Raw genomic sequence first — 25,441 nt, 5'->3', positions numbered from 1 at the left:
CGTCGGGCCTTGACGTCCTAGTCTCCAAGCGCATGCGTACACGCAGAGCCTGCTGGGAAAATTGTGCTGGGTTCTGGGAGAGAGAAGCGTGCGGCGAGTCACGCAGGCTGAGCCAGTCACGTGGGCTCCTGGGGAGCCCAACGGTCATAACGGCCCAAACACCCGAAAGAGGTGAGGCGCGTGCGCCGCCCACACGGCTGTGCTGCCGTCCTGGAGCCAGAGTATCCGCTCCCCGTCGAAGCCGGCCTGCCTCGCCCCCGCCTGCCCCTTCGGGCTGGCCTCCGCGCCTCCAACCCCACACGCCTTCCCCTCAGAACCGCCTGGCGCTCGCGGTTCCCTCTCACAGCCAGCCCCGCCCACGCTGCCGCGAGCCAAGGGGCGCTGCGCTCTGAGCCCCCCGCTCGGGCCAGGCCTGTGCCCGTAGGTGAGGGTGGGATGCGTCCAGCGTGTCTTACACCGCAGAGAGGCGCGGTGCGTGGTCGCTGAGTGCGGGCTGCAGCCGCCTGGGCGCAGCGGCGCCACGGTACGTTTCATCCACCCGGGGTGAGCGTGGATGCCCCGTTCAGGTTTTGGCCCAGTTATCACTGGCCGTGCAGCCGCCCGGTGCCCGCACCCTGCTGTTCAGCTGCGGGGTTTACAGCTCTCCTCACGCGGTGATTCCGTGCGCCTTAGGGTGCCCGTAGCGCCCCGGCCAATTTAATGTAAAAACTGTCTCTGGCCTTTAGCTTGATTCCCTGCTTAAACTCGCAGAAACTATTTTATCTACTGAAACGAATAGCCCAAAGACTGAAATACTAGGTCACCATCCGACTCTTCAGTTAATCGCTAGAGGGGGCTCAAGAGTTTCCTCACATTAGAAAAGGCTTTAATTTAAATTACTGGAACTGAAGAGAGTAAATCAAGAGGTGAGCAGAACACCCACACATTTCTCTTACCCAGTGCAACCACACAGTTGCTTAAGAGGAAAAAAAAAGAGTTTATTTGATGCTACATGGGATCTTTCTCTGCTACTCAGGATAATATATGTACCTTGAGACACAGCATGCTATGCCGTACAGGTGCCATTACCCACACACAGCCACAAAGCAGAATACAGAGTATTGTAGAGATGCAAATCAGTTACAGTACCTTATTTGGGCTGGAGCCAGCTGAGTTTGGCAAGTCTACTGTAACATTTGTCAAGGCATTTTAATTGGATTGTAAACTCCCTGTTTGTCTCTTATACAGTGGTAGTCATGCTAACAGCACTTAAAAATTGCAAGGTGGTGATTATCTCACTATGTACATGAGTCTGTTATGTTATGAAGAGCATGGGAACTCAGAACATAGTCAAAAGAAAACAGATATCAGTCTCCTGCCCTGTCAGTCTAACTTGGCGCCTCAGCTGGTTAAAACATATACAAGAAATGTTGTTTTGGCCATATTGCCCTACGCTTTGCATCCCCCCTCTGGCTTCCCTCTCTCTCCGTCACACAACAGCTACCTGTATGCACTTTCAGGATTTGTCTATCCCCACCCTATCTATCATCTTTACTAATACTGATGTGTTGATTCTTGCCTCCCAATGATGCCAGCCTCCATTGCCTTGCCTACTAGTTAAATTTTAAAGCAAGCATCTTTGGGCTTACTTCTGTGTTGCCCTTTGTGCTTGGGAGGAGCTCTCTAAACTCGCTATCTCATAATCCTTTAAATTCCCCCCTAAAACTCTCCTTTGCCATCATGTCTGTGAAAGACTTGACAGCTATTAGGCCCATTATGCTATCAATACTGTTTTATTGTTTCCTTGTAATCCTCCATTTGTCTGTATCCAGCTGTTGTCTCTTGTATTAGATTAGGGCATCTTTCATCATTGGGGAAGGAACCATATTATTGTCTTGTGTTTGTACAGTGTCTAGCAGTGCACCGTGGGGTCCTGGTCCATGACTAGGGATCCTAGGCGCTACAATTATAAAAATAACTTCTATAGGAATAAGAGGAATGGTTCTATCCTTTGAACACAAATGAAAAATGAAGATTTGATTTTCTGTAAAGGCCTATCTACATTACAGCAAAAATGAAGGGATAAAATTACAAAACACTGAATATTTGTAAAATGGATGGGACTTAATTTGGTTATATAAGCAGGCTAAGGCCTTGCAATGTCCATGACTATGTGTAACTAATGTAATTGACTCAGTTGTGTTTGTGATACAAATGAGCCCTTAATCTGTTTGGTTACTCACATTTTTGCTTTCATGTAGATGGAGCTCCCTATCCATATGACTTTAATGCTAGTACTGGGAGTACTTGTGGCACCTTAGAGACTAACCAATTTATTTGAGCAGTCTAGCTATTGGCACTTCAATAAACATTAAATTATACTTTATTTTTTATTTATACAGCTCTAGCATTGGTGCAAGGCACTCTAAAGATAAGCATGCAATATTCAGTGCTCTTTAAACTTGTAAAAAAAAATAAAAAATAAAAACTGGTATGCTGGATAAATAAACTTTATTTTGTATAGCATCTTTCATACACATCATAAAATGCTTCACCAATTCAATACTCCACTGAGATTTTATGTCATACTTCTAGTTATTACTTTGTCAATATTTTTAAAAATAAAAGGCTAGCTGTCAATTTAATTTGTCCAATTTGATACCAGAATCATTTTTTATATTGTCTTAAGGCTGCTCTAGTTTACACTAGGCCTCAAGCAGGCCCCAGCTGTCCCAAAATTAGAAGAGCACAAAGAGGTCTTGCAGCCTTCTTTGTTCTCCTCCCATCCATGCTTGTCCCAAACATAGGATCAGCTTAAATGACAATCAAGTCACAGTACTTGGGAGTTCCCTTATCAGAAACCAGTTACATCCAAACTGCCTGTGGTTGTAGCATACCCTTTCAGCTAGTAAAGAGTAAGTTCTTCTCTGTGTAAAGGTGCAAAACAAAGGGATTCAATTTAGTTCAGTGGCATTAGCACTTTGGAGATAACTAGGGAATACATACAGTGAATTGATCATAAATTAGACATATGGTTTCAGTAATTTTTGCTATATTAGAAAATAGTTGACTTTGAAAAAAAATGCTACAGGTACTTTTAGGGCTGTATACTCAGCATTTGATCCACAAAGCAACTTGATATCAATGAGCTCTGTACATTCTGTTATTCATCACTGGGTTTTGCTGTGGACCAGAGACTGCATATGTGGCCCTAAAAATACCTGCAGTATTTGTTTCCAAAAATCAGCTTTTTTTTCTGGAAGAGAGCAAAACATATTAATCTGACCCCATATATTAGCAAGAAAACAAGCTTTCCGATTTTAGGGGGGGGGAAGTGTTCAGGTTGGGGATTTAAGTGCCAACTGTCAGCATGGAACTTTGTGTTGCATTTTTTAGGCGAGTTACAGACATTAAAATTTGCACCATGAAAGCCCAAACTATCATGCACTTAAATTTTGCTTGATGTGGAATTTTTTCAATAGATTATGCAGTGTTTACACATGCAAGTTTGGTTCCTATATGAACAGTCAGCATCTTAGTCTTCCTCTTTGGATGGAAACTTAGAAAGATAAATTATCTGATTAATTCAAATGGAAATAATCATAATGTTAATACAATCATTAAGAAAATAGATGAGTTCTGAAATCTGAGAGCCTGATTCTCACTTAGACCCTGACTCTACAAACACTTAAGCACATGCATAACTTTAATTATGACTACACATGAGTAAAGTTATGCATGTGCTTAAGTGATGGGAGGCTCTGAACCATCATTTTGCAGTGGTGTCACTTGATTGACTTAATTGGGACTTACTACTGTGACAGGAGAATCAGGTCCGTTGTCATATAATAAATTATAAAAAAAGGATATAAATTCTCCAAAAAATTTTTAGCCTGTTTTCAGAAACAGTTTTATAAGGAAAACATTTTTCCCTGAAATGTTTTTAGTTTACATCCAGATATGTTTTTAGTTTACATTAACTGGAAGGGTCAAGCAGCTTATGTGCATTTGTGTATCCCTCTTTATATAAAAACCATTTAGGAGAGCTTGTATGCTATTCTGTGGTCACAACCAGACTTTCTACAGCGAAGATCATTTTTAGTGCTACTGTTCTGATAGCAGTTCTGTAATGTGAAGAGCATGTGCAGCATGTTGGAGGGGTATGGCAAATCTGCAGTATTGCAAACCACATGCATCTGTAAAGTTGAATTAAATATTCCAAGATGGTGGAGGATTTCTTGGTCCTTTAGGTTTTGAAAATCGATTTGTAAAGCCTGGGAGCAAAAACAAAATATTACAAGAATACAGTAAATATACTACCTATATTTTATACATTGCTCATATAATTCCATAAGAGATTTGTTTCTGAAGAGATTTGGGTTTTTACACAATATGCAGTATATTACTTTAGTCATGTTAATTGAATATAATGATATTAAACAAAGAATGATAATGTTTATATAAGACAACTGCTATGCACATGCAGTTATATTAAGGCACCTCATAACCTAGAAACCGTGTCAGGATTTGACTTTATGAAGTCTGTGGTAATATTAAGTTTACTCAGCAAAAGTACTGTCAGGTCAATGATCTAATTCAATATGCGGTCTTCAACAGCATCCAATATTGGGTGCTTTTGAAACATAAATGCATGTAATTGTGCTACACTATACTGTGGAAGGATGTTTCTTTCTGATCTCAACTTGGGATCAGCATATGAGACATCACAATTGATAGCTCTTAATTTTAGTCTAGCTAGTGAGACTGTGGATGCCATTTTCACATGAATGTTCAAATTCTTCTTCAATCTTGAAAATCTGTGTGGTTTTAAATAATATCCTGTGCTTGTGAGTTCCACAGATTAGCTGTAGCAACTCTTATCCTACAAATAATAGAATACAACAGTACTGTATAAGGATGTCTGGTAGCAAACAGGATAATTGAAACAAGCATATTAAGAGCATATCAATAGGATTATGCCAAACATCCTGTAGCTTTTGCTGGTCCATGAGTTACATGACATTAGGCAGCAGCCACTCTCATTAGCCTTTCAATGTGGAAAAGTTAAATTGTATCTTCTGCTGCCTCTTTTGCCACATTTATCTTGTGCAACATTTTGCCACAGAGCAGCCAAATGTTCATTGTATGTGCACCCTGTGTGTTGATACACAAGTAATATTTATGTTACAGGGTTTCTGGTCTGTCTAATTTTATCTTTATATAAGGCATAAGTAGTTTATGAATAAGTAATATATATATTAAAAATAAACTATTTTAAAATTATTAAGTTATAAGGTCACTTCAGCTTTAATCAAATCTGTAGTCTTAATTTTTATGCACACGCGTTTGCAATAAAATGACACAGACCACCAGGCAATTGCTGCAGGGCCTGGTAAGAAGTGTTTGCAATCATAATTAAGGCACATATTAAAATTACTTTTGCATCATACACTTACGCACCCATTTGGTGATTCATGTCACTTTCCTTGCCCTAGCTAGTAGCTGGGCTCCATATCTCTATCTAGTCTTTTAAAAGTCTTTGTAGTTAACATAGCAAAGAGTCCAAATAGAAAGGAATGATGTGAAGAACATACCGAAGCTCAGGAAAGAGCTGGAGTGGTTTGACTGGGCAGATTCTGGTGGTTTTGCCAGTGAAGATGGGCTACAGATGTCTAGAAACACATAAGAAAACTTTAGCAGCAGATGGCCACTTTAATTGCCTAAAAATGTCAGATATCAGAGACAAATAAACACCTTCTCACCTCCTGTGAGGGGAGGCTATATGCAGATTGTTACTTTAACACGAGATGTAATCTCCCTAACATACAAGCTGTATGGGCATGCATGAATAATGAAGATGTCATAGTCCAATACACTGGGCATCTTGTTTGCTCAGAGTCAGTTTGAAATTTTAAGCTATCCAAGTTTTAAAACAAGTCGTTTTAATTTCACAGACTCAGCATGGAGTTAAAGTGACCATATAATCTTAGAGAGAAATTCCTTATTAATGTATGAAACACAGGAGGGAGTTGCATTCCTTGCAAGATCCAAGACAGAGGCAAATGTGACTGTATGCCATCTTTGCTTTTCCTTACCCCCACCCAGTCATGGGGCCAATTTAGCCTATGGCATAATCTACTGTAGCCATTAGTTTGCTCTAATTTGCATCCACTACAATAGTCTCCCAGGCTGGTATGCCATCTCATAATTCCTAGAGTACCTCAGCATTCAGGTCACCACCCCAACATGCCTCCTACTCTGGAGCTAGGATGGGGGAATGACATAGAACGGAATACTCTGGATGTATGCCACTTGGGAATACCCCTGTGCTGGAGGAAATCCACAACCAGTTTGTTAAGGCAGTTTTCCACCTGCTTTGTGCTACTAGAGTGATGGAAAGCAAATGGAACCGAGACCAGGATCTGGACTAGGAGTGCCCATCATAATGGGATAACAGAGCATTGTGAATGAAAGACTGTCTTGGCAGCTGCAGTTAGAGAATTGTCCATCATAACCAGTGCTCAGTAAGAGAATATCCCTGTGGATATGGAGCCTGATCTTGCAGAACCTTACTTACACAAGCTGTCATACTGTTTTTGATAGAATTACTTTTGGAGGAATAGTATAGGATCAGACCCTACACTAGTCCTCCAAATGGTGGCAAATGAAGTGATAATATAAATACTAATAATACTCTTAATTCTGCTACAGGTAAATGCTTTGCTATTACATTAAATCAACACATTTGTTTTACAATATGTTTTTGGCTGTGACTAATTTAAAAGTAGATGGATCAAATGTTAGGATGCCTGCAGTTTTAGGTAACACTTTTCATATGACAACACCTCAGAATGCATGGGAAAGGCTGGGCAAAACAAGCCAAAAGATTGATTAATTTCTATGCACAGGAAGTGGGATGACAGGCCAACGCTGATTTCATATACACTAGCAACCTTGATCTTGAGTGAGCCCATTAGCATAATGGCTACATTGAGACATATAGATCTTTAATTAATTCAGTCTGTTAAGTGCATTGAGATGTCCAAAAGAAAGGTATTAAAGAAGAGCAACAGATTATTCATCCAGTCAGCTGGTGAGTACCCTCAGCTCCAATCAAGAGCAATAGGAGTAAAGGAGCCTCAGCATCTTGCTGGTTCAGGTCCTAAAATAGGTAACAGATCTGTTTGCTACATTACATATACCCCACAAGACAGACAGACAGACTTGTTGATGATCAAGAGACTTACTCTTTTTCATGTTACGTAAAATTTTCAAGCTCTGTAAAAAAAAAGTTTTTAAATTAAAGATTTTGTTGTTGAGAGAACTATTTGCATCAAGCTGGAGATCAGTGCCTGCTGGTGAAGAGAATTCACTGCTGAACAATCATGCAAAACAGCATGCATATATCATGTCACAAATGCAGAATCCTACAGTTTCCTTTGTTTGCTGGCTTACCTTAGCCAAAATGTAAACTTCCCAGAGTGTACAGTTAGAGCTGTTCAAGCTATACTTTTCTCAATAACTCTTCCCTGCAGCAAACACATTCAAAGGCTAAATGAGGGCATTCCCTAGAGTAGCACCTGAGATGGGGGTTGTTGAGGAGTGGAGTCTGTCCCTTAACTGGGAGTTGAGGCCCTACATGAGCAGCTTTTCTGAGAAGAGTTGGCATGGTACATGGAGAACTGATCGCAGTTAGGCAGCCAGTTACATAGCTCGACAGATTGCTTTTGTTCCTGTTGTGCAACTGTGAATCTTTTCTTCTTTCCTGCAGCTCTGTTTGCAGTGTCACCACAGAATATACTGCCTGAACGCATTCTCTTGTCATAAATACAAGAAGTCTCAAACCCAGGACTCTTTTCTCCTGTCATCTACATGAGGTAAGTGATAAGAAAATAACAGCTACCGCAGCTAGAAAGCTGGAACTGTCTTTCCTTCCCTTTTTCTCTCTCAGATATCTTTACCTTACTCCTCCTGAAGCATTTCACAGACTCTTTTGATGACTCTTCAGAAGCTTTATTTCCTGAGTCCCCAGGGTTGCTAGTGGAAGTCCTCACAGTAGGCTGCAGACCTAGGAAAAGAACACACAGCAAAACATTTCCAGAAGACCACATGCACATCCTCCTGCTTCATTTCTAAGCATCCTGTGTGTTATATTTACAGTCTCTTTATGCAGCAATTCTTGAAATTGGTGGGTTTTTTTTAACGTTTTGCCATTTTGTTTGTAATCTGCCGAGCAAATCTCCTAGTTGCAATTTTTTTTACATCCATTATATTCTCCTAAGGGAAGTAGTGGAAGCACCATTATGTGGGATATTTAAAGCTAGACCAGGAATACACTGTGAAGTACAACTAGCAAGGAGTGGGGGACAGGGTATGATTAGAGAGGAACTCCAAGACTCTTCCATCTCTGATTTCTGGAATCGTCTTTATTCAGTTAGCTACAGGTTTTTCAGAGAGGAGATTTTATTTGCTTGGATACCTGGTCTGGTTTCCTTCAGCTAATCCTTTAACTGAAATTATTGTGCTAAATCTCTGTTACAAGTGAAGAAGACATTACTACTTACTCTCCTCATTGGCAAGAAAGAATGACTCAGGGGTTCTTTCAGGAAGTGGAGGAGGGGAGGAAGAGCGATCCCGTTGTTTCTCTGAGATATCAAGTGTGACACAACCATGGGAAACAAAACAATACAGTTTATTAGCTTTTTTAAATCCTGTGTGACACGGTCAGACTGGTCAACTTGGGTATGACGCATGACAACTTAAGAGGCATTGAAATGTAACAAAGACAACTTACTTATATGTGAATTTCAAGATGTACTAGACCAGCAATCATTAACCCATTTATCAAGGATAGATGCTAAGTGTATTTGTCTGTGTTTATCTGTATCTTGTTAGAAGTTTAACAATGTAACCAGATTAGTTTGTAGATGCTAATTCCCTTTCATGTCTTAATTGCATTATATTCGGCATGCAGATGGTTCAGTAAACCTTAAGATCAAAGATGCAAGATAATGCAGGAAACTAATACTATTTACATTGTCTTCAGCTTAACTATCTATGCTATAATGAACTACTGTCTAATTGTCTTATGTGAATGAATGCAACTGGTTTACCTGTGTATGCTTAGGAAATAGATTAGCTTCAGAGCAAAAATCTGCACTGCCTATTCTTCATTGGGGGAAGGTCTTGCTGTGACAATTGCTGTGAGGAGGCTTATCAGCTTGCTAGAGAACTATAAAGGAAGCTTCAGGCCTGATCCTTTTCATCTCAGTTCTGCTTAAACTTTAACAGGGAAGGTTTAAGCCATAAAACTGAGGTTTCCGAGTTTACCTGGGAATTCTTATGGAAGAGCTTCAGCAGATGCTACACCTGGATTGCCTGTCTACTGGATTATAATCTTTTAAACTGATTCCAGAAAGACTTTTACAAATAAGCAGCCTTACCTTCTCTGCTATGAAACTGACCTAAGGACTTTACACATATTTGTATGTATATTGATCTTTTAACCTTTTGCACTTCTTTTCTTTTTATTATGAAGCCTTTAGTTTTAGTCACAAAAGGGTTGGCATCAGCATGATTATTAGGTAAGATCTGAGACTCTCATTGACCTGGGAATCAAGGTCCGGTCCTTTGGAACTGGTGAACCTCACATAATGGTGAATCAGGTTTTCAGTAACCACTCACTCACTATATTAGACTTCGCTGTCTGGATGGAAGTCAAGGGCTAGAATGCTTAAAAGGGACTATTTGGCTTCTTGGTGACCAACCTGTTATTATAGAAGCTGTTTTGTTACTGGCTTGGTGAATCTAATTATAGAATAAACTGCCAGTTTTGATGATTGTGTGCCATATTCCTTGCAGTCTGCCTTGAGTGTAGCATTCTCAGTGTGGCTCATCCAGTCCAGTTCCCATATCAGCGTGCTGAGCTGGACTGGGCTGACATCCCCTATGGTGACCACAGTAATGCAATCAGTATAAATCTACAATCCTTCCCAAGAGAATTTACAAGTGCCCATTCCCAAGAGAATGGCAGAGAATGTTCCCAAGGCAATAAAGAGTCTGAGAAGGAAACAATGACAACTCGTTTGCCTGATAAGACTGAAAGAAACAGTAGCGCAAAAGGATACCAGCTGATTAGGAGATATAAAAACTAACACTAGCTTGGTTGATGCACTAGTTCGTCATGTGTACAACAAAGCTGTTCCTCTGGGCATGGAGCCTAGGGACTTTTACAAAGTACAGTTTGGTACAGTTACAGTACACTATTGAGTTACCTACCAAACAGACAGGTATCTCAATGGACTCAGTGACCGTAACATCAAGATAAACTGTACCTGATCTGGAGCTCCGGAGCTTCACACTCTGGAAACAAACAAAAAGGGAAAATACCTGAAATTCCAAAAGCCAAATGCAAATCTTTATATTGTGAGCAAGTAGGCAATGAACAGGAAATGATGTTGTTACAAGCACTGAAACACCCACATACATACACCTCCTACTAATGTAATGGAAGATGAGTTCTATATTTCTTATACTCTTGTTATTAATTGAATCTATGTTTCAGAGGAAGGATGATCGTGTGGTTAAGACACTTGCTGGGGGGTTCAATTCATGGTTCTTCTGCAGTCTCCCTGTGTGACCCTAGGCAAGTCACTGTCAGTCTCTGTTCCTCATCTCTAAAATGGGGGAAACAATATTTTCCCATCTCATATGGGAGCTGGGAAATTCATTCATGGTTGGGAAGGACTCAAGCCTGGTCTACACTTCAAACTTAGGTTGACATAGCTATGGCACTTGGGTAGGAAAAATCCGCATGCCCGAGCACCATTGCTATGCAGACCTAACCCCCAGTGTAGATGCAGCCAGGTCGATGGAAGAATGCTTCCATTGACATAGCTACTGTTGCATGGAGAGGTGGAATTCCTACAGCAATGGAAAAACCTCTTCTGCCGCTGTAGCACCGGTGTCTCAGATGCTACTGTGAAGGGGACCCAGGGGTGGTGGCTGGAACCCGCCTTCAGGGAGGCTAGCCCCCAGCTCCGCCCCTTCTGCCCATGCATGCCTCCCCCCTGTGGCCAGAGCCCTGAGACCCCCTGATCTCCTCTGCAGCCAGAGCCCTGAGACCCCCTACCCCACCCTGCCTGGAGAAGCCCGGAGCGCCTCTCCACATTGGCCAGAGAAACCACAGGCTGGCTGAAGCCCCGAGGCTCCCCACAACCTGCCTGGAGGTGCCTGGGCCAGCCGCAGCCACTCCGCGCCTCTCCTCCCCAGATTCCAAGCTGCCCCAGGGAAAAGAATCTCTTCCCGAAGATGCTTTTGATATGCCCAATGCAGGTTCCGGGATGGCTGAGGAGGTGGTATTTGCTACTCAACTTCCTGGGTTCATCAGTAATCTCTGGAGTCCAGGGAGATTACTGATGAACTCAAGAAGCTGAATAGCACATACTGCCTCCTCAGCCACCCCAGAACCTGCATGGAGCACAATAAAGCTAAAACTTTGCCGGCAAACCCCACAACCAGGGGTCTGGCGGCCATAGCAGTCTCCCCAGGCCTATTATACCAACCGCCCATGAGGGGACCCCATAGATACCAAGACACATGTAAAACTGGCAGCTCGGGTCACTTATGTCATTAAATATCCTAGAGCACTTTTCACAAGGGGCTTAATTCATAGTGGAGCCCTAGTCAAATTTCATTACATTCCACTTTCCTAAATTCCCCCTGCAGTTTCAGATAAGTTATTCTTCACTTGGCTACTATGCCACCCCAGAATTAGCTGCATTTCAGGGGTGAGTTAGTGACACCCATGTAGACACTTGAGGTGTGTGTTTATCTCAAGTTAGCTAACTCAAGATTAAGTCCTAGTGAAGACTAGGGAAATTGGTTGTTTTAACACAGGTTAACAGGTTAAAGTAAATCCTAGGCTCCCCAGTTGTCTTTACCTTGACTTGTGAACTCATGTGAAAACTACTAGCTACTTTACCTTGTGTTATCTATCTCAAGTTAAAAACACACCTGTTTTCCTAGTGAAGATGCATTCTTGTAGAGAGCTTTGGGATCCTGCAGGAAGAATGGTGCTATATAAATGAACATGGTTATTTTTAATTGGTTAGGCAAGTTCATCATTATTTATGCTTGTAATACAAAAGGGCAATCTCCAAATATTTGTTCGTAACTAAGTTTCCTAATTTCCTGATAGTCCTTGTTTGCCACTTCACATCTGTTGCATTACAAGTTGCTGCTGGGTATATTTTTAAACATCTTTCTGTGTTAGCTACATTAATATAGGATCCCAGTTCATTGCTTTCATGCTGATGGGATGGCTACACAGTGACTGATTGACTCATGTCTCCCTCTGCACTATCTCCTCTCCCCATCCCCAGTGAAACTCTGGAATGTATTTTGGTCCTTATGATTGTAGACATTAATGTGGGGGCTAGTGGTACTTCTGTTTTCTCTTAAACCACATTGGCTACTACCCTAGTAGTCTGTCATGACAGCCTTAACTAAGATCACTTCTGAAGATTGAACTCTGAATCTGAAATCTGCAGTAGTTTAAGAAAAGCACATGCCATCCAGATTGGTGTATTCCTTGCAGAAGCAGGGAGCATTACATGGGGATCTGCATAGCAATATTGCTGTAGAAGAGATAAAAACGTCACTTTAGTTACCTTACTTGGTCTCAGTCTTACTGAGTCATCAAATATCTTTGGCTGAGACACCCCACTCCATTCTGAAGAGGTTCCAATGTTTATATTTCTTGGTACAGGTTGGTGGTTTGACGTTGCCAATGGAGGTTGACCTGGAAAGAATTAAATGCAAGAGGGATTTTTTTCACTTTCTGGGTAGCCCAAGTAATTCGTTGTTGGATTCTGTGACTCAAGCACTGAGCAAATCATCAGAACGGTCACCTCAGCACTTCTTAAATTAGCACTTAAATATTTGCACTTACCAGTTTCATTGGCCACAATAAAGGACTCTGGGGTTCGCTCAGGCAGAGGGGGAGGAACATCATCGTCTGGATCTGGAGAAGCTTCTAATTAAAGAGACAGGGACAGTTATTTGGATTTCTTTGGACAGTCCTGCCATTACCACAATACACAGCTAAGAAGGGTCCCTACAAAGCTGTGCAGCCTTGAGAACTGACTCACCCAAGTCATTTAGTCCACCTCAAACATCTAATATAAACCAATTGTTGACAGTCCATCTTCCCACCAAGAAAAAAATCATCACCATTTTCCCAGGCTGTAAGGGATACCCCCATAAGCAATCCACAGAGCTTGAATCCCATCCATCTTGAGCCCTGGCAGCTGTTACCCAACCAGGCACCATAGATTGTGATCAAAATCTTCTAAAACTTTATTTTTAAAATCTAGGTATATTCCAATATGATTTCCACTTGCTCTAGATAATTATAAAACTGTGTGCCTGCTGTGTCAGCAACAGAACACCCATTGTGGAGCAGGATCAGTTCCTATGCATGTTAACCTGCATAAACTTAAAATTAACATTGTTACTACTAGGTGGCAGTTGTGTTGGTAGCTATGCCAACCTAAACTCCAGTATAACACCTTCAGTCGGGGATTAGGGGTCTGAAATCCCACAGAAAGCTGGAGAATTTCCAATGATGGAGGGACCTCAGAGCACTTTTGACATTTGGGTCCTAAAGAGCCTGAACAGAGCAAAGGTGGTTTTAGTTTTATTTATTTTTTACTCCACAACTACAGCAATTCCAAAGTAACTGACAAATATTGCACTGATACCATTGACTTGGACATGAAGAGAACAATCCTGTACCCAATGGAAACTGTGGAGTAAACTTTATGTGGGCAGAATGTAACTTTTCAGGCTTAAGTTCAGCCAGAACACCAGGAGTGAAATCCTGGCCCTATTTATCTCAGTGGGAGTTTTGCCACTGACTACAATAGAGCCAGTATTTTCCCCAGGGTTCCCATCCAGAATTCTTTCAGAAACAGCTATGGAATCTTTAAATGACTGAGGGAAGGGATCCTTAGAGGAGTCACTAAAACCACTTCCCACAGCTCCCTTGGTTTTCCGTGGAGTGATCCAATCCAAGTACTAATCAAACCCAACCTTGGTTATCTTATATCTGCCGAGGTCACAGCCTGAGGTGATGTGGTAACATAGAGCAGAAGTATTAGAGGGATTCTGATGGTCATGCTACCCCAGAAAATTATGGCAATTTCTATGGAAAACTGAGGCAGAATCAACAGTTTGAAGCCCAGTTCTACCCACCACTCTATGGTTGTGGTTTCTACTGAAGTCAGAAGGAACATTTGAGTCCTTTGTCCAACTGACAGGTTTCAGAGTAGCAGCCGTGTTAGTCTGTATCCACAAAAAGAAAAGGAGTACTTGTGGCACCTTAGAGACTAACAAATTTATTTGAGCGTAAGCTTTCGTGAGCTACAGCTGAAGTGAAGTGAGCTGTAGCTCACGAAAGCTTACGCTCAGATAAATTTGTTAGTCTTTAAGGTGCCACAAGTACTCCTTTTCTTTTTGTCCAACTGAGTGGGAGTTCTGGATTTGGAAACAGAACAGGCTGCAGGAAAATCCTATGTGAATTTCAAAAAGGTATCACACAACACAGGGTAAGACCCCGGAATAAGTGAGCTCAGATGGCAACACTGCCAAACAGCTTACTCTGCAAGGATGCCTGCCTACCATCCATTGGGTGAACATGCTGGGACAGAGATGTTGTCACTGGAGGACTGGCCATGGTAGAATCCAAGGGCTGGATTGTGGAAGTTGCAGCAGGGAAAGAAAGAGAAACTGTTTCATACAGCTCTGAAAAGTAGTCAGTAAACATCGGGGATCCTGGATCATCTGAAGAGAGCGAAGAAAAGTAAGGGTCTTCCGCCGAGCAACAATGTGAGGAAGGATGTGGGCCACTGCTCATGTGCCGTGGGGCAGCGTCTGCCAGTCTGCTTGAATGGTTCAGTTCAACAGAAGAAAAGTCTGTCTGCCTCTTAACCTCAAAGCCCACAGAACTGCAGGAGTTTGGTAGCCAGGGGTCCAAAGAGGGTACTGCATCCCCTCCATCCAGTTCCTGGGTGTCTCTCTGTTGCAGCAACTCAAAAGGAGTTGATTTGGTTTGTATTAATGGGGCCTTGACACTAGGGTTTCCCCTACATGCAGCTGTAGATTTCAGATTCAGAGGAAGCTCCTCAGAAAAACTGCTGATCAAGTCTAAGCTGTGATGTTTCTGGAGTGGTTCCCCAGACAGCAGAGTGTCCCATTTCACAGCGGCACCTGCATTCTTGCTGCTGCTGAAGTTCAAGGCCCCAGAAGAAAGGGCTTGTCTAATGGGAGAAACACTGTGCCCATAGTTGTCATGTACTGTTGAGGGCCTACAGCTTGACGCATCAGTCAGTGATATTTCCCCTTGTACCATATGATCAGAACTTTGATGTAGCTCCTGTTCCCCTCGTGCTGAACTGCAATAAAGTACAATTATATGAGAGCAGAACTATTTACTGCTCAGAAATCCCCATTACTCTATAAGCAGAGCTCCACAATGTTTTAACCCCAATGTCCATACAAGAGCAAGTCCCCAACAGTCCTTGCCATGTTTTTAGGGGGAAGCTCATCCTGTGCATTGAGCCTACACAATGCTTGTGGACCAATGAAGTCATGATTGAGCCTTACTTTGAGGGCTTAAGCCATGAATAAACCTGTGCTAGCCCCTCTGCATGGGTGAATTTTACCAAACAGCAAAATAAGTGTTTTCCTGATCAAAACAGAAGATGCAAATCAAAATCAATCTTTCTTCTAAAATATATTGAAAAAGAGACCCATATAAATTGGACATTTGGTACCTGAATCTTTGTAGGCAATTACCATGTCCGTGTCTCCCTAAAAAAGTGTCTATTTTTGTTTCAGTGTTTTGTGTGCGCTTATTATGACCATTCTCTATAGACACACACAGGATCTAAGTGTTAGAAGAACAGCCACATCGCCAGCTGATTACATAATGTTATTTCATCCTGGAATTGGAAGTCACTGGCGCATGGCACTTGCACCATGTGTGTCTAGATTAGACCTGCCCTTACCAGCTCGGTAGTGTCAGAGAATAAGTTTCTTCCAGTGGGCTCAGAAGCGGCTGGAGCCTTGGATGGTTTGTTTGAATCTATTGAAAGAGAAGGTTAGCTCATATTATAGCAAGACTGTCAAGGAAGCATGCAGGCAATTCACAAGGTTTCATTTCACTTTGTTATTCCTGGTGATTGGCTCTGCCAACTACCTCTGCCTACCATTGATTATTTGGAAATGGAAATGCAGGAACAGCAGAAACAGACACTGTCTTATTGGAAGATGCATTACATATGTTTTTACAAGAATCAGACTCTTCCCCAGAAAGTTTGCAATGTCTGTGCAGCTGGCTGTGCTTCTAGGACCCACCTGCTATCTGGCTAGGTGGAAGTTGGTTTTGCTTTTGACACTTTAGTTGTGCGCTCATGCCCTTCTTTTGGTAAAGTGTTTTCAAAGGACAGCCAGGTCTCTGCAACTGAGAAGGTTTGGCCAAGAGCTGTAAAACCACATCCGGACTCAAGTGTTTCTCTGCTTTCTGTCTCAACCTGGACTCACATCTGCACCTAACCATGTGACTGTCCACAGCACAAGAGAAGGAAGCTGACTCCCACAATCTGCTCAACCAAGTCTGGCTGAGAAGTCTCTGCAAATACCAATTTATTACAGCATGTCAAACTCAGGTACATATTTTAAAGGGTTCAGTTTGAAAGTTGGGCTTTATTGTGGAGTCAGTCTGAAGACCTTTGCTGAACATGCCAGATATTTTTCATTGTAAGCCCTATTTCCACCCCCTTGTAACTGAGGTTTTTCAGTCTGAGTCTGTTTAGAAATGCTTTTTTTTTTTTTCCCCTCAAGACAGCCAGACAAGCCATGTTTGAGGTGGAGGGCTCTGAGCAATTATAACAAAGAAAGGTCAGAATTAAGAAGTGTTTAACTCTATTTGGGATGTTACAACTCAAATATGACTTGACCACATAATTTTAGACTCAGACACTTCATCCTACATCAGAACTAGTCCACAGGGCTTGAAAAGATGTGGCTGAGGAATTTACATGTATGTTTTCACTGTACATTTTAGCCTCTCTTCTTCCAGGAGTTAGCTGTAATGGGCATTATCTAACGCAGCTCCTATCTACTTTGTTGGGAGCAGAACCTTTTGTATGTCTTTGATTTGTGTTTTGTTCTCTTACAGTAGATTTTTCTCAGGGGAATTCAGGATCTCTTTTATATTGTTAGATATCTAGTCAAAGCTACCGGAGATGAATAAAAGAGGTGCAGGGCCCAAGCCTGGATTGACAGCTGCTGCTGCCTATATGGCATCTCTCAAAGCAACATGTTAATACTAGCTTTTGCCTCTTATCGCATCATCCATCCCATTTGGCCAGTGCTGCCAGTTTGACCGCCCACCTGTCCAATGAATTCTGAAACTTTCATCTGAAACATGGACAGCCTTCTTGAACTAATCCATAAGGACACTATGCTCTTCTCCTTTTGATCCCTCCTCAAGACCCAGCTCTGCTGGGATGCCTACAATAAATCAGCCAGTCGAGATTGACAGTTTGGGGAAAGTCAATACTTTATTCATTCATTATAATAAACAATTAAACAAAAAAGCAAACGGAGCCCTCCTCTGCATCTTGCTACTGTAACAGGGATTGCATAATGAAGGGGAAGGCTGGGCTTGTGGTCAAGGCACTTGACTGGGATTCAGGAGATTTGGGTTCCATCTCTGGCTCAGACTTCCTGTAGGACTGTAATCTTTCTGCCTCTGTAGAGGGTTAGTGAGGATGAATGCAATAATGTGCATGTGGTGCTCTTATACTACAGTTTTGGGGACCGTACATGCACCTACATAGATTGGAGCCCCTTTGCGCAACCCTAATATAACCATTAAATGTACAAGAGCAGCAACTGCATTCCTTTATTGCAAATCACTTCCCAGTTCAGCAGGGCTTGGAGGAGTTTGAATCTGAGCTAACACATCTCAGCCATAAGAGGACAGCTAAAGGCAGTATGCATTGGGAGGACAAATCTTACCTCTGTGGCAGCAGAGTCTGACTGGACAGAGAGCACTTCAATCTGTCTTTTAAAGAGTTCGATCACAGCATCGTAGACCAACTCATACTGTTCCTAAATAGAAAACAGAAGAAACACAGGAGATGTAGGTATCCCCGTTACTCACATCCACTTCAGACAGCAGCCAGTTCATCTGAACCATGCAACATATTAGCTCTTATAGTGCTGGAAATTCCAGTCCTGGGATTAGGTGAATTCTCAGAAGGGGTTGTAGCTGCTGTTTTCAAATGGTCAAGGTTTGAGTATGTGTTAATAGCAACTGAACAAACATGTTGTGTACTGAACTTCCTCTTCAATACATCCCAGTTGAAGCCAGCTTCACTTACTGGATAGTAACTTGTTTCAGCATAGACAATCACAAGTAGTAAGCTACATCGTCATGTACTCATTTGGTTTCTCCTGATTAGCTTCTTTTGGGAGAGGGTTTTACAGAATACAAAGCAACATGCCTGCTGCACCCAGGGGCTTACCCCGCAGTGTAACAATACAAGTTTGGTTCTTGCAAACCCTGAAGAGAAGTTATGGGTCTGGTTTTATAGCAAGCATTTAGTGGCAATGACCTGCTTGGAGCTTTCTGAACATACCTTGGTTTGCACTATTGATGGCCTTTGTGTGCGCATTTCCTGGACCAGACTAAAAATACTGAAGTTCTCTGGAACAATCTTATAAAAGAGAGATCACGAGAAATTAGAAATGGGCCTGAACCAAAACCACTCCCAAATGGTGATGCAGTTCAGACCTGGATCCAAACTTCAGCCCCATTGTTACAAGAAATCTTTACTGCTTGTGATTTCTCCTTTGAGGAGGGAAATGATTCATCAACACATATCCTGTCCCATCTTCTACTCATTAGGAGGCATCCCCTTCTCTGACAACAGCATGAGAGACAAATACAAGTTCCATGGGGTGCAAAGAAAAGCTGAATTTATGGCAACCTGCCTCCGATGAAGTGAGCTGTAGCTCACGAAAGCTTATGCTCAAATAAATCTGTTAGTCTCTAAGGTGCCACAAGTACTCCTTTTCTTTCTGCTCTGAACTGTGATCTAGATGGATTTTAGTGTCACCATGATGCAGAAAATAGCCACTCCTAAGATCCTGTGTTGAGACAGGCATTCATTCAGGAATTACTTCACTTTATTTTTTTACTTCATTGCTTTTAATCTAGTTTTAGAAACCTGAATTTCTTACACTAAAGGACAGAGGATCAGGACTGCAGCCAGGCACAGGATTGCAGGCAAAAAGCCAGTTTAACAACTGGTGTCAGAGCAGTGGTAAAGCACTGTGACCTGCAGTTCACGTAGGAGGGTAGCAACAGGAGAGAGGCTTTTATTGGCTCTTTATGTTTTAGATTGTTTTAAGGCCTCAGGAGTGGTTCATATCAGCATGTGGAGAGAACACAAGTCTGTGAGGAACAGTAAACAGTATGGAGGAGGAAGAGACAGGATGAAATTAGGACAACATGAAACAGTATGGAGTTTATTAAACTCATCTGACACTTAACTAATTAGCCTCTCACAGTTTGTATGGCAACTTCCAACTTACCTTTATGTATATATATTTCTTCTTACTATATGTTCCATTCCATGCATCCAATGAAGTGGGCTGTAGCCCATGAAAACTTATGCTCTAATAAATCTGTTAGTCTCTAAGGTGCCACAAGTACTCCTGTTCTTTTTGCCTTCAAAGAGTTGGGCCAGCACAGGTGCTGGAACTAGGGGTTCTGCCGCACCCCCTGGCTTGAAGTAGTAATAGCAACCCAAATACATGGTTTCTGCATTCAGCACCCCCACTATAAAAATTGTTCCAGCACCGCTGTGGGCCCGAGAGAGTTTATGAGAGAATTAGCATGTGAAATATACTCAAAGGCAGCAAGAGAATTTGCTATAATTGGGAATATGATTCAAAAAAGACTGAGCCAGACACAGGCACTTTGAGGAGCAGAAGAGCCCAGGGTAAAAACAAGCACTGGGTAGGCATGCAGGAACACAAAAAGACTGATCCCAGGCACTGCTGAGATACTCACCCCATCTTTCAGCAGCTTCCAGGTATAATCAATGGCACAAATAACTCCTGTTCTCCCACAACCAGCACTGAAATAAAAATCGGAGCTCTGAGATTTGAGGAGGGGCTTTGTCTTCACTTATTACTTGACATTCAGCTCTATTTCTTCTGTGTTTTTATTCATGGATCAATACTGTTATTCTGCAACTGATGCAAATCCAAGTCCACATTGCCTACCCATGCACTGTATTTTCTGACCAAAGGCAGACCAATCATATCATATCATATATATATCCTATCAGTTCCATCCCTGAGCCGGCCTCCAATGATGCCTTAAGGAGGGAGCTGGCTGCTGACTCCAGTGCATTGCCCTGTTCATTTCAGCCATGTTACTCTAGAAGCAGCACCTCTAGTGCCTTACTGACTCCCACAGCACGCTGCAGAGCAATCACGTCCACACAGGATTGCAATCTCTGCAAACCGATGTGGCAGCTGTTGGCAACGGAAACGTAGATTTGCCAGATTGTGAGAGAGCATTGGTCCATCAAAACCAGTACCCTCCCTGCATCCATCAGACAACGCTGATTGATGAGCTGCAGGAGGATGAAAAATCCCACGTTGCACTTGAACAAATTCCTTTCATAAACCCTATGTGATCAGTTGATGCATGGGGACTGATAATATTTTTCTTGGTATGTAACTACAAATATAATTGTACATACAAATTAGCCAGCTTTATTTCTACATCCAACCATTCAGTTTGCTCAGATACAGCTTCTGGCTTTAGAACTTACTCTCCTCAGACAGGGGATTTGACCTAAGACTTTAAAAAGTGACAGGCTTTTTAACCCCCACCTAAACAGAAAGAAAGAATCTATTCCATTCACCTGGGGCTAAATAACAGCATTTCCCTTGCCAATAAAACCTCCTTACCTGCAGTGAATACAGATGGGGATGTTGTCACCTGCCTGGTAGCAGCGCATCTCCCAGATAAGCTTAAGGATGGGGTTGATGGAGGAGGGTACATCATGGTCTGGCCAGTTTTTATAATGGAACTGATAAACAGTGCGAATTACCTGTAAAAGAGAAGAAAGAGGAGGAGCTAAGGCCAGGAATTCTGTCAGTTTTACATGAGGAGAAAGCCCCATGTCTCAGATGTGCAGTCGGTACAGAGCCTACAAACAGGTGTGGCCATTCCAAGATCAAAAAGGCATGAAAAAAGGCAGTCTGTGCTACACCCCCACCAGGCCCATTCACACTATATTTCCGACATACACCCTGTCTGCCACTCCGCAAATGTTCTCTTCGGCCTTCTTCATTTTACACGGCACTCTCTGTATTGCCTGCTAATAGTTTCTAGAGAGGAAACAGTGAGGCAAAGGCCTGGTTTATGCTAGGAAATTAGATCTATATAACTATAAAAAGAAAAGGAGTATTTGTGGCACCTTAGAGACTAACCAATTTATTTGAGCATAAGCTTTCGTGAGCTACAGCTCACTTCATCGGAGCTGTAGCTCACGAAAGCTCATGCTCAAATAAATTGGTTAGTCTCTAAGGTGCCACAAGTACTCCTTTTCTTTTTGCGAATACAGACTAATACGGCTGTTACTCTGAAACCTATATAACTATGTTGCCCACATCCCTGAGTGATGCAGTTAAACTGACCAAACCCCAGCATAGACAGCACGAGGTCAATGGTAGAATTCTCCCTTTGACCCAGCTCCTGGTTCTCAGGGAAGTAGAGTAAGAAATGCTCCGCGTCAGTACAGTAGAACTTCAGAGTTACGAACACCTTGGGAATGGAAATTGTTTGCAACTCTGAAACGTTCGTAACTCTGAACAAAACGTTATGGTGGTTCTTTCAAAAGTTTACAACTGAACATTGACTTAACGCAGCTTTGAAACTTTACTATACAGAAGAAAAATGCTGCTTTCCTTTTTTTTTAAAAAAAAAGTAGTTTACGTTTAACACAGTACTGTACTGTATTTGCTTTTTTTTGTTGCTGCTGCTGCCCGAGTGCACTTCCAGTTCCAAGTGAGGTGTGCGGTTGACTGGTCAGTCCGTAACCCTGAGGTTCGACTCTCGTGTTTTCACTGAAGTGGCACGGCTGCGCTGCTGCTGCGTTTTAAAGTGTGGACAAGCCCTACGTTTTTCTTATCCAGAGAATATCTCAGCTAAAACAGCTGCAGAAATTAGGGTTTGACAACTTGGCTATTTTTACTTTCTTTAGTATATAATCACTATGGAATAAAAAATAACACGCTGTGGAATATTGGCAGCTCCTTCAAAGCTTACTGTAGAAACCCTGTATCTCCTGCAGTCAACAACGGTACCGTTTGATTAGAATAAGCGCAGTAAAGCCAGTTAGATGCTCTTCCTGCCTGGCCATTTCCCTACTTACGTTGTTCAGTGTCACCTTTAGAGTCCGAATCACATATTCAGTTTTCTTTTCCTCCAATTCCTGCAGAAGCAATACATTAGTCACTTTCTGCAGATACGTGGCACTGGTTTCCATAAAGGGTGCCACAGATTGTGGAACACTTGTTAAGCAGGATGGAAAAGGCTGATGTACTTACACAAGTGATGGTGAAAGGACCACACCGGAGTGGGGAATTGCCCACCTCAACCCAGTACCGCTCACACTTTTTCTATTATAAAAAGCAGGAAGAGTCTGTAGTTATTTGTCTCTACACCTGCCTGCCATGTCTCCTGCCTTGTCTTCCCCAATGGACAGTTATTTGTTTTGAAATGCCTGGCTTTTGTTGCTGAGCTGACTCTTGTCTCCTTCTTCCTTGGGGCTCCCAATACACAGTTTCTCCAGAGAGACAGCACCACTTTCTGATGATTCAAGCACCTGCTTGGCTGCTGGAGTGAGCCACCAACATCACAGTGTGTGATCTACAGAGACCTCTCTCTCTTGCAGAAGCTAATCTCACTCTCAGAACCAGTTTGGAGATGATTGAACAAAATCGTGTGCATTTGGGAGTCTCCAGAGATGAACTATTCACTGATTTCTGAATATGAACTAATTCTTTGTGAAACCCAATAGAAATGCACATTTTTCCTCCCCCTGGTGACACCAAGACACTGGCTCCATGCTCCGACACATTACTCACCTTCCCCATTTCAAACTCCATGCAAGCCATAACCACAATCTGTAAAAATAAAGTACATAAAAGCCTGAATGTCTCTTAATCAGGGGAGAAAGGCAGATTTTAGATAGGATAGTTAAGTAGCGGTCAGGGATATTTATCAGTTGTGAGAAAAATTATTTTGGGCCATCATATGGCTCTCTTACTCTGATGCTTCTTAAAATCTGGGCACTGTTCACAGCATGGGTGCCAGAGACCTTTCAGCTCCAAAGCTCTCCCATGGAAGACTGTCATGAGACAATACTCATCCATCATGCTGTTTTTGATAAAGACTCTCATGAAAAATGCAGTGAGCATGGTGCACAACTCATGACCCTGAAACACTGACAGCACATACCCATTATCCAGCCAGTAACACAAATACACAGGAACTTTATAGCAAAGCTGTAAAAATACATAACAGAAAGCACCAATCTGCACCTTACCAGGACTTCATATTCCCAAATCATCCTCCAGAAGTCAAGAACAGTGGTGGAGAGAGGACCCTGGGTAGCTATATAAGCCCTCGGCCCATATACCCCCTAAAATGAAATTCAGATTGCATATGAATATAATATTTGTATGGGCACTAAGCACCCGAAGAGACAGAGCTAACTATAATTTAGAACTGTACTGCATTTACATGAAAAGACTAATGTGCTTTAATGACTAGGACAACTGTAGTTCCTTCAGTTTTTTGTCTGGCTCTCTGAAAAGCTATGTGTTTTAGCCCCTGCAATATCACTAGTTGGACTGACAGTCCAGTCAACAGCTGACTAGCAGAATCTACCCTTCTCTACTGATAGTGAGAGATGGGTTTGGAACAACCCTCGCCCCTCACTTCCAACCAGCATCAATTTTTTTCTATTTTTCGGGGGAGCTTGGTGTCAAATGTTCAAAATACTGATCTGGTCCATATTTTGCAGTTGGGCATATCCCTACTTGTTAATATCCTGGTCTGGCATCCTTTGTAATGGTCTGTACCCTGTACAAAGTGGTTAGGCAACATTCCTTGGCACAGATGGAGGGAAACATCTCTGCTTCAACCACAGCAAGGGGAGAGGCGTTTACAAACTGAACAAAGCTGTAGGGGTGGAGGAACGAGGTACTGACTTGCCCCTTGTTTCTTGCTGGCCACAGATGCCTCGAGTTCTACTGATGTAATTGGGTCTCAGCACTGATGTGGGTGCAGAGCTTCCTGTCTGAGCAGTGGTGTCAGAGGCCTTTGCTAGTGGCAGACAGTGTAGAGTCACGCGCCATTGAACACATACACACAAAGGAATATAAAGCTGATGGGGGACACAGGGCTCTGAGCTTGGAGCTGTGATGTGAAAACTGCTCCCCTCCCCAAAATCATGCACTTCTCATATACCAAAGCCTGGCTTCCTGGACATTTTAAGGGGTGTTGATATGGAGGGTTCTCAAAGGTCTCCTTAATTTCCTGCCAATTTCGTTATCACCCCCACCATGGTGAGCAACCCCATAGCCAATGAGGATGGGACGGAGCTCCCTCCAGACTCTGGTACAGCTCTAGATGTATGTACTTATTCTATATCAGCCTGCCACTGTCTGCTCATTCCTTGCAGCACTGCCATGGGAGCTGCCTTTTCACAGCTCAGTGTGATGCACTTGGAAGTATGTACTACAAACCAGGCAATACCTTGATGAAGTTGGCATTTATGTAATGAGAATCTTTATCTGATGTGATGAGGGAGAGCTCCACTCTGCTGTGATCAACTGCAGGGGAGAAAGACAGGAGTAATTATTGTTTTTATTGTATCACATTAGAGCCTAGAAGATCCAAGTTTTGTAGATTTTAAGGCAAAAGGGACCATTATGATCATCTAGTCTGACCTTCTGCCCAGCATAGGTAATAGAATTTCTTATTGTGATTCCTTCATCAAGCCCATATCTTATAATTGAGCTAGAGCACATTTAAATCAAGGCCCATTGTAGTAGACATTGTACAAGTACATAGTATGACAGTCTCTGCCCTGAAGAACTTACATGGAATTAATGTGTCCCAGAGACATCTCTGTCTAAGCCTTACTTCTCTGAAGTTGGACAGCGTGCACATTATACAGCAGACTTTCATGTAACAACTTACCTGATAAATAAGAAAAAATATTTTCCCCTACTGAATAACCTACAAATCCCCACAACTATGTATATACATTAAAATATTAAAATGTGACATCTTAAA

The 25,441-nt window shown here is 42.3% G+C and overlaps 1 protein-coding gene and 1 long non-coding RNA gene across 9 annotated transcripts in view; one reads left to right on the top strand and one right to left on the bottom strand.

Annotated features, from left to right (window-relative positions):
• The first annotated feature begins 59 nt into the window (after positions 1-59).
• Positions 60-25,441, top strand: LOC125624947 (uncharacterized). Of its 2 annotated transcripts, XR_007353440.2 has the most exons (4): positions 60-171; positions 7,751-7,856; positions 9,271-9,464; positions 22,920-25,441. It is a non-coding gene; the product is annotated as an uncharacterized LOC125624947 (long non-coding RNA). The 2 variants fall into 2 exon arrangements; XR_012665699.1 differs by lacking the exon at positions 22,920-25,441 and having other exon boundaries at positions 9,271-9,818.
• Positions 2,474-25,441, bottom strand: part of PTPN22 (protein tyrosine phosphatase non-receptor type 22) — a 38,589-nt gene continuing 15,621 nt past the window's right edge. Inside the window, exons 3-22 of one of the 7 annotated variants that reach the window (XM_075121980.1) lie at positions 24,899-24,975; positions 23,685-23,780; positions 23,224-23,262; positions 22,684-22,755; positions 22,509-22,568; positions 21,040-21,182; positions 20,129-20,195; positions 18,690-18,767; positions 18,067-18,159; positions 16,050-16,126; positions 14,641-15,434; positions 12,932-13,015; positions 12,651-12,781; positions 11,995-12,039; positions 10,314-10,368; positions 8,544-8,624; positions 7,941-8,047; positions 7,227-7,257; positions 5,574-5,651; positions 2,474-4,253 (exon numbers count right to left, since the gene is read on the bottom strand). In XM_075121980.1, the coding sequence (XP_074978081.1) occupies positions 4,189-4,253; positions 5,574-5,651; positions 7,227-7,257; positions 7,941-8,047; positions 8,544-8,624; positions 10,314-10,368; positions 11,995-12,039; positions 12,651-12,781; positions 12,932-13,015; positions 14,641-15,434; positions 16,050-16,126; positions 18,067-18,159; positions 18,690-18,767; positions 20,129-20,195; positions 21,040-21,182; positions 22,509-22,568; positions 22,684-22,755; positions 23,224-23,262; positions 23,685-23,780; positions 24,899-24,975 (2,273 nt within the window). In that variant the 3' untranslated portion in view covers positions 2,474-4,188. Of the gene's footprint in view, positions 4,254-5,573; positions 5,652-7,226; positions 7,258-7,940; positions 8,048-8,541; positions 8,625-10,313; positions 10,369-11,994; positions 12,057-12,650; positions 12,782-12,931; positions 13,016-14,640; positions 15,435-16,049; positions 16,127-18,066; positions 18,160-18,689; positions 18,768-20,128; positions 20,196-21,039; positions 21,183-22,508; positions 22,569-22,683; positions 22,756-23,223; positions 23,263-23,684; positions 23,781-24,898; positions 24,976-25,441 lie in introns of those variants that run through there. The other 6 variants (XM_048826340.2, XM_075121981.1, XM_048826342.2 and 3 more) reach the window with 6 other exon arrangements.

Source organism: Caretta caretta, chromosome 21 (genome assembly GCF_965140235.1).
Source record: "Caretta caretta isolate rCarCar2 chromosome 21, rCarCar1.hap1, whole genome shotgun sequence".
NCBI lineage: Eukaryota > Metazoa > Chordata > Testudines > Cheloniidae > Caretta > Caretta caretta.
Note: the sequence above shows the minus strand (reverse complement) of the source record. Positions and strands in the feature narration are given on the sequence as shown.